Here is a 16,270-nt window from a genome sequence, read left to right as displayed (position 1 = left end):
AATTGAAGAACACTGTCCTTATCCCAGACATAGTAGGAACTGCAGATCCTGGAGAATCTGAGATAACGAGGTGTAGAGCTGGATGAACACAGCAGGCCAAGCAGCATCATAGCAGTGGGAAAGCTGACGTTTCAGGCCTAGATCCTTTTCTGAAGAAGGGTCTAGGCCCAAAATGTCAACTTTCCCACTCTTATGATGCTGCTTGGTCTGCTGTGTTCATCCAGCTCTACACCTCGTTATCTCTCAGCCAGACTGAAAATTTTATCTAAGTTGTAGCCTTCTTCATCAATTAATTTTTTTTTACTATGGGAAGAAATGCTATTGCGTGCTCCTCGTCTGCGCTGGCAGCTTCACCACAAAACGTAGACTTGTAAAAAGTGGTTCTTAAAACCTGAAAATCGACTACTGCTAACACTAAACGCAGGCATATCTGTAGGATTTTCAACAATTTTTTTGTTAGATCTTCATAAACTGGTAAGGGTGAGAAAGGTGGTCCCAGATCGCCTTTTCATTTGATCTTCTATCCACACATTTAGAAGCTGCTCCATCTCAAGTTCCTTGGTTTGTGCCCTCACAGATTTGGCGGCACTCAGACTTGTTTCAGCAACTGGCTTGCTTTAATTTTTTCTTCATTTTCTCTAATGGTGCTTAAGGCAGACTCCTTTGTTGACATGAACTATACCACATGTTCTCTCATTGCTCTCAAAACGCTTCTCTGCCAGTGTTATAGCCTTTCTTTTACGTTCACCACCTGCAATATTATTAGCAGGATATTATATGATAAAGTGTGGGGCTGGATGAACACGGCAGGCCAAGCAGCATCTTAGGAGCACAAAAGCTTTTCTGATGAAGGGTCCAGGCCCGAAGCGTCAGCTTATGTGCTCCTAATATGCTGCTTGGCCTGCTGTGTTCATCCAGCTCCACACTTTGTTATCTTGGGTTCTCCAGCATCTGCAGTTCCCATTATCTCTGATTACCAGGATACTTCTTGCTAACATTCTTGCCACTTTGATCTTGCATTTTTGTGAGTAAATCAGCAGGATTTGCAAACAAAAACAAGAACTAAAGTCACGGAGTACTGTACCTCTCACAGAGTGCACTTCACGGCTATATCTGTGAAACGAATCACGTGACGCAGGCGCAGAGAGTCTTTTGCCGCTAACATTGCGCGTATTGGGAACAAAACCGGCGAAACGATCATGTGATTGTTGGCGTGTAGTCCTCTGTGCACTGATGGAATTGCGTTATAGCCAACGTGAGTTCGCGTTTTAGAAATAGCGTTCCCCTGTTCATCAGCCATGTCATAGCCAATTTGCTTTGTAATAGCAGAACCGACTGTACTTGAAAAGCTGAAGTCACACGACTCCAGGTTATAGTCCAACAGGTTTCTGAAAGCTTGCATTTTCAAATAATCCTGTTGGACAATAACCTGGTGTGGTTTGTAACTCTGTCCACTCCGATCCAACACTACTTGAAAATCTGAGACAGGGTTGCTCATCAGATACTGAATAATCGCAGAAGTACTTGTGGTCATTGCTTGAAAATGATGTATTTTGTCAAGATAATAAAATGTGAAGCTGGATGAACACAGCAGGCCCAGCAGCATCTCAGGAGCACAAAAGCTGATGTTTCGGGCCTAGACCCTTCATCAGAGAGGGGGATGGGGTGAGGGTTCTGGAATAAATAGGGAGAGAGGGGGAGGCGGACCGAAGATGGAGAGAAATTACTTTTTGCAGTTGGAAAGTTGTTGTTTATTCCCTTCAGGGAGCTAACTTCACCTGATCCTAGGTAGGGCATGCGCCTCCCTTACAAAGATGGCTGCGACACGGCATCTCAGCGTTCGGTACCTGTACAAAGATGGCGAAGGGCACGTCCCGGCTAGTGTCCATCCTCCGCTCCACCCCTCCTCCCACCCGCCCCTGCCTTCGTTACCCAGAGCTTACCTATACCAAGATGGCGACCGTCCCGTCTTCGCGATCAACCTTTACGAAGATGGCCCCCGAGGTACGCGCTCCTCCTCCTTTGGGAGTGTCGGCGAATCGGTGTAAGCGTGAGATCTCGAGGGGCCGCGACGTGTCGCGAGAGCGGCCGCGGCCCCTGTGAAACGCGGCGGGAGACCCCACGTCGGCCTTTTCCGCCCGGGATCCCGTCAGCGCGGCAGCACGGTGAGGGACTCACTGTCGGATATATACATTTATATGGCAATATAGACAGAGCGGGAGTAATGTGAGGGGTTTGATGTGAGATGTACACGTTAATGTGTTAATATGTGCCGACAGAGTGCACGGTGTATATGTATATGGGGGGGTGAATATACTGAGGCTGTGGCCTAGTGGTATAGGCTTCTACTTCAGTTAACCCAGGGAATGTTCTGGAAACCCGAGTTCGGGTCCAGTCCATATCTGGTGTGAAATGGTCCCTTGAAAGTGGAGTCACAAGTAGACAGGATGGTGAAGAATGTACAGAAATTGCTGGAAAAACTCAGCAGGTTTGGCAGCGTATTTGGAAGCTTTCCTGATGCTGCTGGGCCTGCTGTGTCCATCCAGCTCTACACCTTGTTATCGCGGATTCTCCAGCATCTGCAGTTCCTACCATCTCTCCTTCAGAAATATTTGCCTTTATTGGTCAGTGCATTGAGTGTAGGGAGTTGGGAGGGCCATGCTGTGGCTGTGCAGGACGTTGGTTAGGGCCACTTTTGGAATACTGTGTTCGGTCCTGGTCCCCCTGCTCTAGGAGTGATGTTGTTAAACTTGAAGTTTAACAGGCTCAGAAAAAAAAATTACAAGGATATTAATGGGTTTGAGTTATAGGGAGAGCCAGAACAGGCTGGGGCTGTTTTCCCCTGGAGTGTTGGAGGCTGAGGGGTTACCTTTAGAGGCTTATAAAACCCATAAGGAGCATGGATAGGGTGAATAGTTCAAATCTTTTCTCTGGAGTGGGGGAATCCAAAACTAGAGGGTATAGGTTTAAGGGAAGAGGGGAATTTAAAAGGGACCTGAGGGTAAGTTTCTTTCATGCTGATGGTGGTGTGTGTATGGAACAAGCTGCCGGAGGAAGTGGTGAAACTGGTACAGCTGAATTTAAATTGTGCCTTGATGGATATGTGAATAGGAAAGTTTAGAGGGGTCTAGGCCAAATGTTTTCAAGTGGAACTAGATTAATTTAGGATATCTGTTTGGATATCATGGACCAAAGGGTCTGTTTCCATACTGTGCAGCTCGTAAGACTCTATAATGATGACTGAATCCATTGACCATCATCAAGAAAACCCCAGATAACAGTGTGGAGCTGGATGAACAAAGCAGGCCAAGCAATACCTTAGGAGCAAAAAAGTTGATGTTTTGGGCCTAGACCCTTCTTCATTATTTCTGATATCAAGAAAACCCCACCTGGCTCACTAATGCCCTTTAGGTAAATAAACTACTGACTCTAGACTCTCAGCAATGTGGTTGACTTCCAACTGGTCATTGATACCCACATCCTGAGAGTGAATTTACAGACAGGCTGTGAGGAAAGGGGATAGAGTAGGGTGAACAATAGAGAGGAAAATGTGGCAAATCAGGGGTAGAACGAATGGTGAGGAATATGGGGGTATTTCATAATCTGTATTGGGCATGGTGAGGATTGGAGATGTGTAAATAAATAGTGGCAAATGTTAAATACTGGGAGATAGCACAGTGTGGATTGCAGTATGGTAATAGGGTGAATCAGGGGAAACAAGGGTGAAAGTAGGGTTATGGAAAGCAAGATATGGAACGCAATTTGTAAAAGCTGGAATAGGGAGATCAGGGTGCGGAATATGTGGGGATAGAGAGCAGGATAAAAGTGGGTAAATTAGGTGGTTAGAAAGAGCAGGTTCAAGAATAAAACAAGTAAATTGGGGAGAGAGTGTTGTGAGAAATATAGGAGTGTTAAGCAAGGGAATGGGGGAAAAGCACAGTGAGCATTAGAGGTGATAGTAGGAGAGAGCGGGATAATGGATAGTTAGCGTATGGATTGGGAAGGATCTAGAGGAAGGCAAAAGAGAGGGAAGAGGGTGAGGGATAAATTCAGGAAATGCGGTGTGTGGAAAACAGGCCCAGAACAGTGAATAAAACAAGGAAAGAGAGGGAGGGAGCATACGAAATACAGCAGATGCAAGCAGGCAGGTAATCCATATAGTTAGAAGAAGGAAATATGATGGGAAATACCACCACATTGGGTTAAAACAGGAGGTTAGTGGATATTTGAGTGCTGGGTTGTGAAAAGAATGAAGATAGTGTAGATCTATGTCTGGCTTCACTTGTGAGGAAAGACCTCCAATCTGTTTTGAAAGATGTGATAACTTAGTGCTTGGAGAATAATGGTAGGATTGTGCAGAGCCAACGTGGATTGATTGAAGGAAAATCATATTTGATAGCACGCCTTGAAGTTTTTATTTTGAAGATTAGCTACCAAATTGGACAAGGGGGAATCCAGTGGGTGTGAGGTATTTGCATTTTTGAGAAGGCTGCACTATCGTCATCAAAGTTAATAGTATGATACTGAGTGTATAATACTCTGCCAGGGGTTGAGAATTGATTGGTGGACAGAAATCAGTTGTGTTTATTCTCAGTCTGTGACCAGTGTGGTGCCAGAGGATAAGTGCTCTTGCACTAGCTATTCACAATGCATGTGATTTGACAGGGCCAAATGTAATATTTCCACCCATGCTGACAGAATCAAATTGGAGTTGAGATTGAGATTGGAGTATGAGCAAAATGCAAAGAACATTTGGCCAGGCTGACCTGAGTGGGTATCATGGACGTATGGAAAATGTGAAGCCAGGTCCCCTGCTTTAATGAGGAAAACAGGAGTGCAATGTATTTTTAAAATGGTGAGAGACTGGGAGATGCTGATATCCAAAAAGAACTGGGTTATCTCTGTTTAGCTTCACTGGAAGCTAACACCTGCGTAAAGCAACAGTTTTGGCCTCACTTTAGAGATTTAACTCTGTACCTGTCTATAGAGGGTGGGGTTCCTTATGAAGAATATATTTGCCTGAGTGGGAATACTGAAGGAAGACCAAGGACAGAATCTGCCTTGAGTCAGGAGCAATTGGCTGTGCGCGCACAGTGGAGCAAACCACAGTCCTGCACACAGAGAAATGTTGGGTTCATTGCCACTGGATTTCAGCAATGAATCTGCAGTCGCACCTGTTGATAACCTTAGATCCTAAAAAGTTGGCGTAACCAGCTCAACCTTTAATTTGCTGCCAGACTGACTTTATGCTAACTCTTCCTAGATGCCTGGTGTCACGGTGAAGGACGTGAATCAGCAGGAGTTTGTCAAAGCCCTGGGTGCTTTTCTCAAGAAGTATGTACCAAATATTTCGCTGATGTTTGAAGAATGTTCTTCAGACAACTTCTGCAAGCATTTTGAATCCTTTCAGTTAATTCTTTCGACTTTTGTAGCCGCAGTGAGACGCTGAAGTTAATAATGAAACCCAGATAATGTCCTATTGACTGCTTATTCCTATCACTTGTGACCCATGTTGTCTTGTGGTCTGTGAAGCAAACCTCACTTTTCACGAATCATCTTAAATATGAAACATTTGGTTTAAGCCAGAGTTGCTCAATTATGAGTGTCTTAATTCATGCTAAATGAGCATGTACTCCTGGTTTTTCTATTACCAATAATATTTCCATTAAAATAAAACCTTCAAACTCAGCATTGTGATCTGCCCTCCACTGCTCTCTGGGGAAGAGAATTTCAAACAGTAACAAATCTCTGACCCCTCTACCATAAACTCTTCTCCTAGTTCTAGGCTTCCTTATAAAGAGGAAATGTCCTCTCAAAATCTACCTGGCCAAGCCCCGTCAGAATTGTGTATTCTGCAATGAGATCAATTTATTATTATTAAGCTGCTTTTAAACAATGTCAAAAAGTAGGCCAGATAAACTGAAAACCTGTAACTTAAGTTACAGGTTAAGTTAAAAGATGGAATGTGTAATTTATGTAACTTAAAGTTTTCCCCTTTTAAAACTCCCAACCTCCACTCCCCACACACCACATGCATGAGGAGCAGGAGCAAAAATAGAGGAACACAGTTCTGTATCACCAGTCCAAAATCATCAAATTAGATTGATTTGTTTGCCAGCCCTTTGCCCCACTGATATTCACGCAGCAATGAATTGTCTTTAGTCGACTGTGTCTTGGTTGGACCCAGGCTTTTCCTTTCGGCAACTGAATGACATTTTTCCTTCAGCACTGAAACTTTTCCAGAGCAAGGGAACAGAGAGAAAGATGTTGATACTACAACTTCGGGGAATCTGTCACCTTCTATTTCTCTCTCTGCCTCCCCTCTGTCCATGGGGTTTGTGTTATGCTGCAACCATTCCAATCAGAAGAATTTGCTGTGTTGAGCTCTCCTGAGCCCACAACAACTGGTGCCCATTTAAAAGACTCAGACTTTCCTGATCTCTCCCAGGTTGTGCTGATTTGAATGGACTTCTGTATCATTGTCTTAATAAAGCAGCATTGTAGATACAGTTTTGTGCGCTCGTAACTTATTTTTAAAACTGTAGGCATCTTCTTGCCTGCTTACCTTGATTTAAAACGGTATTTTTCTCCATCTTTAATGTGGAGCCCTAGCGTGGTTTTTACAATAGCTTAGGCCATTTGGCCCCTTAAGCCTGCTCTGCCATTTGATAAGATTGGATCTTATCTGATTTTGACCTCAACTCACTTTCTATTTGTCCCTAAATCCCTGACTACTTTGTCAATAAAACTGCTCTCTGGGGAAGAGAATTTCAAGGACTAAAAACCCTTTGTGACCCATCCCTCTTTAAAGGGAAATACCTTTAAACTGTGCTCCTAGTTCTAGGCTTCCCAGTGAGAGGAAACATCCTCTGAACACCTATATTGCGAAGCCACCTCGGAATCATACATTTTGCTATGAGATCATCTCTAAACTAGAAACTTAACCGGGTCATTCTTTCTTTGCAAGATCAATTCCAGGAATCGACTGACTGAATCTTCTCTGCACTGCCTCCAGTGCAAATCAAGCTAGGTGTGATTTTTGACGTCAGTAAAGATGGAATTGAAAGCTAGTCTTTGACCATGGCAGTTAATGTTAAGGACTGATCTAGTTCACTCATTCTTCAGGGAGGGGAATGTGCCATCTTTTCCTCCACTGGTCTGTGTGTGACTCCACATCCACAGCATCATGGTTGACTTCTATTTTCCATCTGAAATGGCCAAGGTAACCGGTCTTTTGAAGGGGTTTTGGGGAAGAGCAACAGATGCTGACCTTGCCTGTGACTCAGAAATGAGGAACACTAGTGAGGAGGCCATAGCTGTGCACAGTGGAACAGATGTGGTCCTACTGACGCCCTGTAAAATTCCAGCAAGACTTGTATAGTCCATCTGCTTTGCAACAAAGGCCAGCATTCCAGTCGTGTCTCTAACTATGTGCTTTATGTTTCATGTGCGTGTTGGTTTTTTTTCTTTTTGTGTGATCTGTGCACAGTGACTCGGATACCTCTGCACAACATCCTGCAGTTCCTGTCCATATCAGTCATGTTCTGATTTTCTACCTGCCAAAGCGGACAACTTCAGATCTCTCATTGCCAATATCTTGCCTTTCTAAGGTGTCCTGTTGATTTTAAATGCTTTACCATTGTGGCTGTGTGTTCATTTGTCTGGAGCCCTCTAAGTCCTGAACCTCCCTGAAGAAACCTCACTTTGCTTTTAGGTTATTGATTCACTAGGTTTTTGATTTTTTTTTAAAAAATGCTGCTTTTCACACTTTAAGCAGAAGTTGGATGCATGTTGAAACACAAAACCATTAGGAAATTAGAGCAGAAGGAGACCGCTAAAAGCTCCATGCCTTCAATATGATGGCGGCTGATCATCCGACTCGATAGCCTTTCCTACTCCGCATGAAATCGAGGAGACAGAGCAGGCAATTCAGCCTTTTGAGCCTGCTCTGCCATGCAATGAGACCACCTAGGTCTCAACTACACTTTCCTGCCTGCCCTCCATAACCTGTTAACTTGTTACTAATTAAAAAATCTATCTTCCTAAATTTACTTAATGTCTCAGCATCTACTGCACTCTGGGATAGAGAATTCCACAGAATCACGATCCTTTGGAGAGGTAACGTCTCTTCGTTTCTGGTGCAAACAGTCACCTGGGTTTTGAATTTTGGCTTCTCTGTTACTTATAAGCTTGGCGTGAGCACAACTGTGTAACCAGTGTTCTTGGGTGGCAGTTATGGATATATTAATTGTATGTTTTCTCAGATTTTGTGTGCACCCCAGAGCAAGGTTTTCACCTTTGTATGTGTTTGCAGGTCTGGCAAGTTAAAGGTTCCCGACTGGGTTGACACAGTGAAGCTGGGCAAACACAAAGAATTGGCTCCATATGACGAGAACTGGTTCTACACTCGGGCTGGTGAGTGCAGTTGAGAATTAGAATTATCTTTTACTTGTCATGTATGCTCACAAAAGTACTGTGAAAAGTTTGCAAGTAGCCACCTATGGCACCAACGTACATATCATTAACTACAAATTCTTAGTGAAAAATAATTAGTAAACTAACGAAATAAAAGGCCCAGCAGTAAATAGAAAAGTAGAAATAGTAGCTGCACATGGCTTCACCTTGAGGCCAAGAGTCCTGAGTCCCACGTTGGGCTTGGGAGTCTGAGTCCACACTGCATTTCGCCCCAGGCATTTCCGATACTGCCCGAGGAGGAGAAGTAAAAGGAAAGGAAGAGAAAAGAAGCGAAAATAATGAAGGGGACAAAAATGAAGAGATCAGGTGTGCTCCAGGTCAGGTGTCCTACATCACCATCTTTCCCATCTTTGTTATTCAATAAGGGCTGTCTCTGTATCAATTCAAGTGTGAAGTCTGAACAGCTCATTTTTCCACATTCTGTCTCTACATACCTAGGATGCCAAAAGTCAGCTTTCAGTTGCTCTCTCTAACCCATCTTGATAGGGCTGGTTTATTTGCAGAGAATGGAGCTGGGCATAGAAATAGAGAATTGCATTCCTCCGGTGCCACTCGCTTCACTTGGATGCCTTGAAATGCTTTACAATCAATGAATTGTTTCCTTGAGGTGTAATCCCCATCGTGACATAGGAAACGTGTCTGAAAATTTTGTGTGTAGCAAGCTCCCACAAGCAGCATCTGATGACTTGATGGTCATGGCTTTGTGTGTTTGATGTCAGTTGAGGGATTATTGTTAGTTGGGCCATAAGGCAAAAAACTGCCATGGGATCTTTATATCCACTCAGGCAGGGAAATGGGTATGGAGTTCAGTGTCTCCTCTGAAGTATGACGCCTCTAATGGTGCAGCATTCTCTCAGTTCTGCATAAGATTGTCTACTGATTTGCATGCTGAGGTTTTGGAAAAGGTCTTGAACCTGGACCCTCGAAAGATTCTGAGGTGTATGTGCTATTAACTGAACCACCGCTGACGTTTCTTGAATTGAAAATCAAGCTGTTGCAGGCTTTGGAAACTCAAAGTGACAAACTGTTGTTGAAATGCACAGCAATTTGGGTAGCATGTGCAGAGAAAGAAGGCACAGTTATCAGGGTGTCTGATCAGTTTTGATGAAAAGTCATCGATTTGCAAGGTTAACGTTTGATCTGAAAATGTCAAGGTATTTCTGTCTCTAGCAACTCTGCATTAGTGTGAGTGCTGTCTTTTCGTCTAGGTTGATACCAATCCCTTCATAACTCTCATACATGGAGAAGCTGAGTAGATTGGGTCAGTACACTTTGGGATATAGAAGAGTATTACTGAAATGTACAGAATTCTTAGGAGCATGATGGGGTAGATGTGGTGATATTGAGGAAAAAGGTTTTTCCTCCATGTTGGGACGGTCTAGGCCCCAAAGGAATATTCTCCTATAAGGGGTTGTACTGTTGAAACATGAGAAATTTTGAGAGAGCGGCAGATCTGTGGAACTCTTTACCACAGAGGGCTGTCAAGGCTGAGATAGATTTATAATCAGTGAAGGAATCATGGTTTATAGAGAAAAGGCAGAAAAGTAGACTTGAGGTCCACCAGATCTATCATCATCTCATTGAATAGGGGAGGAGACTTGATGGCCTAAATGGCCAGCTCCCGCTCCTATGTCTTATGTTCATGGTCTGATAGAAATGTCTGTTCAGGTGTACAGAACAGTATTATAACCATTTTTTTGGAATTCTGTCCTGTGTGGGCCAACTTTCTTTCCGTAACCAAGCCAGTTGAAAGATGAACTAATATTTTTGTTGTTAGTATTTGTTTTGGGCCTTTGCTTTGTTGTATGAGGCGCTCCCCCGTTCCTAAAGACTGCTTCAGGAGGAGGGAGATGATGACGGAGTAGAGTCACCAGAGAGAAAGCTCAACTGTTGCGTGTCTCTATAAGGCAACTTTGATCAAAACGTTCTGAATTAGACACCCAAAAATTAAAGGTCAAGTTCTTAACTATTCAGTGCTGAAATTTTCCACATCTTTTCAAATGGCCCTGGCAGAAGAGGCCATTCAGTCCATTGAGCCTAATCCATCATACAGATATTTCATGGCTTAACATGTGCATTTTCTTGCTTATTTCCCACAATGCTTTTAATTTCTAGAAATCTTAACCCCTGTCTTGAATGTACTCAAAAAATCCTCAGCCCTCTACCAGTTCCAAAGATTGGCGCTATCTTGTGGAAGAAATTCCTCCTTATCTGTTTTGTAAATTATCCTACTTTTTATTCTCCATGGTTCTAGCTTTCCCAGACAGGGAAAATATCCATCCTGAATCTACCCTATTGGGCCGAGGAAGAATTTTGTATGAGGGGTCAAAACTTGAGTAGATGCAGCAAATTAATTAAAAGGTTATAGAACAGCATTGTCATATGGGGAATGAAGGTCTGAGAATGGCAGGAAAGAATAGAGAAAAAGTGTTATAAATCAAAACGCGATGTTTCAGAGAAAAGTGAAGTTTATCATTGCTAAATAAATTGTTGGCATGTTAATTATTGTTGGCAGGGGGCATCTGATATTCAAGAATAAGAAGCTTGGTAAAGGTGGAGGGTTGGCACAATTTGTAAAGCATAGCAACAAAAACCAAGTTGCTGGAAAAGCTCAGCAGCTCTGGCGCCACCTGTGAAGCACGCTGCCAGACCTGCTGAGCTTTTCCAGCAACTTCGTTTTTGTTCCTGATTTACAGCACCCGTGGTTCTTTCGGCTTTTACTTCTTAAAGGTTAACGTTGGTGCAATAGCTACAGGTGGCCTTGGTTCAGGAGATCAGGATCTTGTGTCGTGGTGAAGGCTAGCACAGGAAAGTGGCCTTTATTATGCTCGGTGACCTAACAGTTACTACAGTGTAGTACAAACTATACAAAGTAAAATACTGGGTGCTTGATATGAAGGGCGGCAATAATAATGGATGTTGTTAATCTACATTTTAACTAGAAAAATCAGCATAGCAACGTGAGCCAAGTGAGGCTGTGGAATGCTTTTGAACAATTCTGGAATGTTGTGGAATTGACCAGAAAGCAGGTTATACTAGACTTGGTGTTGTGTAATGTGACTGGATTAATTATTGACTGCAGTGTCAAAGGATCCTGAAGTCACAGCAATCGCAACATAATTGTATTTGAAGCCGAGTTTGAGATAGAGAAGGTTGGGATTCAGGACTGTTTTAAACTTGTGTATTGGTGACAGTGTGGGCATGAAAGCTGAGCTCGCTTAAATGAACTGACATTCTGGCTCAGTGATCGTGAGAGACAATATCAGACTTTTTAGGGTGATTTTTCCCAAACACTCAAAATGGATTCCTATTGAAAAGAGAATTTACAGGGCAAGGACTCTCCCCTCTCTGGTTAACTAAAGAAGCTCTTGTATGGCTGTTCAGGATATTGGTGAGGTCACATTTGGAGTACTGTGTACGTTTCTGGCTGCCTTACTTAGAGGAAGGTTGTTATTAAACTAGAAAGGGTGCAAAAAAGATTTATAAGGATGTTACTGAGACAGGAAGAGTGAGTGACGTGGCTAGGCTGGGACTTGCCTCCCTGGAATGTCTGAGGCTGAGGGGTGACCTTTTGGAGGTTTATGAAGTCATGACGGGCATGTATAGGGTGAATAGCCATGGCCTTTTTCCCAGGGTAAGGGAGTCCAAACTAGAGGATATAGGTTTAAGGTGAAACGGAAAAGATTTAAAATACCTAAGGGGTAACTTTTTCATACAGGATGGTGTGTATGGAACGAACTGCCAGAAGGAGTGGTGGAGATGGGTGCAATTACAATATTTAAAAGACATTTGGGCAGGTGCTTGGATAGGATGGGTCTGGAGGGATATGGGCTAAATGCAGGCAAATGTGACTAGTTTAGTTTAGGAAACCTCGTCAGCATGGATAAGTTGGACTGAAGGGTCTGTTTTCTGTGCTGTATGCATCTAGACTCTATATAGAAGGCATCAAACTTAAAGAAAAACATATTTATTGCACAAAGGTGATTGGTTAGTTAGATGACTGTTCAGAAGAATTTTTTTTAAAAAACAATGACTAAAAAGTGAATCAGGAACCAAGGCGTGTAGACATGAATAGTGAAGTGAATGTTGATTTAGTGAGCAGGAATGGGGAATTAATCAGTGTCCTCTGATTTATTTTAGCCTCCACAGTGCGTCACCTGTACTTGAGGGGTGGTGTTGGCGTTGGCGCTATGACCAAGATTTACGGTGGCCGCCAAAGGAACGGTGTGAAGCCCAGTCACTTCAGCCGTGGTTCCAAGTCTGTGGCTAGGAAGGTGCTGCAAGCTCTGGAAGGCCTGAAGATGGTGGAAAAAGATCCTAATGGGTAAGGAAACCTTGTAATTATAGGGTGCCTGCTTGCAGCTATGCCCTACCATGAAGTGGTAGATTTATGAAAGCCTTTTGTCCTGGCTTTATGCTGTGATCTATTGTTACACGTTACATACTGTACAGTAAGTAAACAGCCCATTTGCAATTTGTAGTTCACTGGCATTCCCAACAGTTGTGGTTGTCTCAGTTCTGAGTGCATTGCATTAGCATGTACTGTGGTCACCTTTCTAGTTCTTGTTGAATCTGTAGAATTATTCATTTAATTTCATTGAGCTAGACGGCTTTCTAAGCTCGTCAGCAGCTCAGTTATGTCTGACTATTGTTCTGGGGTCCTTCCTCTGCCATCGCCACAGCAAGTATCCATGCAGAGTCTCAAATTTCTTTGCACTTAACTTTGTTTAGTTCCGAGGCTCAGATTTTCTGCAGTTTCTCTTGTGCACTGCTGCATGGGACTGTTAGCTGGGTCTCTTTAAACTCATCTGCAGAACTGTCTGTTAATCTGTTGTTTCAGAATACACTACAGCTGGGATAAATCGCAGAATTATGAATGTAGAGTCTATGATGTGAGCAAACTCTTTGAGCAGAGTATGTTGATGTAGAGAAGAATAAAATACTATTTAATGCATCAATTTGTTTTCCCTACAGTGGCCGCAGACTGACTCCACAAGGACAGAGAGATCTAGACCGTATTGCTGGCCAGGTGAGTATGTGAAGCTAGATTGTGCGCTTGTTAAAATTTGACTGAAGGATGAAGGCACAGAATAACAATGTGTCATTAATGCTAGAACATTTTACAAAACTCTTAGAACCAGAGAAATTGAGAGATTTTTCAGCACTGAAGCTCTTGCCCAGTCTTTAAGAGCATAAGTTGCACCTTCTCTTGCGTCTTTAAATTAGATGACACGTAGGAAGTTAGTGTATGTTTCTGATTTGCTGCAGCAGACCACAAAATACTCCTTAATTTTTTTCTTTTGCAGGTTGCAGCTGCGAACAAGAAGCATTGAATATGTGTACCATCAGTTGGAGAATGATTAAAGTTTTCCGTTGTAACTGATGCTTTGGTTGCTTATTCAGTATCTTCAGGTAGTTGTTTGGATCAATAAGGGCTTCTGTCATGTCTCTCGTAGACCGGTGCCCAGTCATGCTTTGTAAAATGTATCTGTGCACATGTTTCCCATTGAATATGACTTTATTTCGATGAGCCCGTGCATTCATTTCATTGGCTATAGTTTTCCAAGAGCCCATTCTTTTATTCTGAATCATTGCCTCTAAAATAGTTTCGTCATCATTGACAGAGTGCGTGTTATAGTTACAGTCCCCATAGGCAGGTCACTTTTTAGGCTACTTATTTGGATTGAGTTGAATTTGCATTATTGTCACATACTCATGAGTACAGTGAAAGGTTTACAATGAAAGTCATCACTTAGGGTGCCGTCTTAGGTATAAAACACCTAGGTGCAGTTTCTTCAGTACAAGTTTTGGGGAAATAGCTGTCCTTCCAATCCTGTCCATGCCACTACGTTGCCTTCAGTCTGCACCAGGCCTTAAATCATTGAGCCAAAAGTCCATGCTTTACTGAGGGGCCGCCTTACTGGATCAGTGCTGTGGCCAGAATTTTAGGGACCCAAGAGTTCAGGGTGCCACCAAGAAGAAAAAAGAAACCAACGATGTGGATGAGCTCCTGCTGAAGCCTCCTAGTCCACCATCACTGTGCCCCAAATGCTTCAGCGTGTACTCAGTCCTCGTGTCAGACTACCTGCTGGCAGCTCAATAGGCTGAAAGTAAATCATTCACCTTAAGTAAAGAAGGTTCTCAACTTCCACAATGGAGGTAATTGTAACATATAGGTCAAGAAACCTTTTGTCAAATAAATATTTGATAATTGTTCCTTTAATAAGGGTCCCGTTACCTACAGTTGAGCTTTCTGAACAATACCGTACTGAATAGATCTAACCCAAGCACATGGCCCTTGTATGAAATCTCACTAAGGTTGCACGTGTGTTGCATTGGGGCCTGAGTTGAAGTGTTGCCAGCTTGTGTAGTACTGAAATGCTGCTGTAGGATAATGTCACCTGATGGTATAACTAACATCCTCCACACCTGAGAGTATTGAGTTTTGAAGTTTGGAGTGTTTGAGAGTCTTGTTGCATATTTGGATTTTCAAAGGCTTTTGATGGTGGGGGTGCCCAATGGTTAGCTTGGCTACCATGCAGCGCTAGGCGACTGTTGGTGTGGAGTTTGCACGTTCTCTCTCTGTCTGTGTGGGTTTCCTCCCACAGACCAAAAATGTGCAGGTTGGGTAGATTGGCCTTAGGCAATGCAGGCTAGCAGGAGTAGGGTAGGGGAGTGGGTCCGGCTGGACTCGGGCTGAATGGCCTGCTTCCACACTGAATCCCTATTCTATGATCCATGATAATGACCCCCAACAGGAGTTTGGTTAGAATCATTAAAGCACGAGGGAAAGGAAGTCGTCTTGTTAGGGGATTAAGGATCGACTAACAGACAGTAAACAGAACTAATGGATTGTTCTCGTGTTGGCAGGCTGAGTAGCAGCAAGGATCTGTACTTGGGCTCCAGCTGCTCACAAGATATACCAAATCACTTAGAGGTGGGGATGAAATATATTTGCAGATGATATAAAACTGAGGGGGAAATACGTGTTGAGAAGAGGCTCGGAAGCTGTTTCAGGAGGTCTGCCCAGGTTTAGTGAGCAGGAAGAATGCGTTATCCACTTTGCTTGGAGAAAAGGTTTGCAAGGCAAGCCTGAAATGTGAAAAGGTTGGAAATTTTAGATGTACGAAGGGATCTCAGTGTCCTTATTCATAAGTCACTCAAGGCTAGCATCGTGCAGGTCCAGCAAACAATTTGAAAAGGCGAATTACCATTATCCAAAAAAAAAATTTGTAGGGGAGATGCAGGGGCCAGAGGAGGTGACTGAGGTAGGAAGGGCTGTAGGGGCTGGAGGATGTTGTAGCAATAAGAAAATTTGTAAGGGCTGCATCAGGTTACAGAGTCAGGATTCTGAGGGTGGAGGAGTTTATAGGATTGGCGGGGTTGAAGGATCTGAGAAAGGCTTAAGGGACGCTTGTCATTGGTGGCTGTTTGCTGACCACCTTGTTTGGGAAGGTCAGTGCATCTCTCTGCAGAGTGCTGCCGTGAGATATCCAGCCCTTCACCACAGGAAGCACAAAATTCCCATAACTTAGAAAACAGGAGTCATTCCTGACCACCCTGGCATGCAGTACTCTGTTCATGCAGGAAGCAACATCTTCATGCTTTCCACCTACAGATCTCCACAATCCACATTTGTCAAGTGCCTCAGAAGGCAGCATACATGCCAGATAGTGGTAGAATCCCACATCAGTGTGATTGTGACTTGTATGTATTTTGTAACTCTCTGCTCGGTTCTGACATTGTAACTGTCTGCAGCTGGGAGTTCTGCGAGTCTCAGAACTTCTGGGAGTTT

At 43.3% G+C, this 16,270-nt stretch overlaps 1 protein-coding gene across 1 annotated transcript; it reads left to right on the top strand.

Moving 5' to 3' along the window:
- The first annotated feature begins 2,094 nt into the window (after positions 1-2,094).
- rps19 (ribosomal protein S19) lies at positions 2,095-13,858 on the top strand. Its single transcript, XM_048523958.2, has 6 exons — positions 2,095-2,165; positions 5,264-5,334; positions 8,315-8,415; positions 12,616-12,799; positions 13,450-13,504; positions 13,782-13,858. Exons 2-6 carry the CDS (start codon positions 5,264-5,266, stop codon positions 13,806-13,808), a joined length of 438 nt encoding a protein of 145 aa, XP_048379915.1. The 5' UTR covers positions 2,095-2,165; the 3' UTR covers positions 13,809-13,858.
- The last annotated feature ends 2,412 nt before the right edge of the window (positions 13,859-16,270 follow it).

This window comes from Stegostoma tigrinum, chromosome 41 (assembly GCF_030684315.1).
Source record: "Stegostoma tigrinum isolate sSteTig4 chromosome 41, sSteTig4.hap1, whole genome shotgun sequence".
NCBI lineage: Eukaryota > Metazoa > Chordata > Chondrichthyes > Orectolobiformes > Stegostomatidae > Stegostoma > Stegostoma tigrinum.
The sequence above is the reverse complement of the archived record's forward strand: the minus strand, read 5'-3'. Positions and strand labels throughout refer to the sequence as shown.

What these genes read in the sequence shown, in the direction of transcription:
- rps19 (XM_048523958.2), top strand. Translation starts at nt 5,264, where the DNA reads ATGCCTGGTGTCACGGTGAAGGACGTGAATCAGCAGGAGTTTGTCAAA. An exon ending in GTGGAAAAAGATCCTAATGG is followed by an intron (nt 12,800 to 13,449) that starts GTAAGGAAACCT and finishes TTTTCCCTACAG; the next exon opens with TGGCCGCAGACTGACTCCAC. An exon ending in TAGACCGTATTGCTGGCCAG is followed by an intron (nt 13,505 to 13,781) that starts GTGAGTATGTGA and finishes TTTCTTTTGCAG; the next exon opens with GTTGCAGCTGCGAACAAGAA.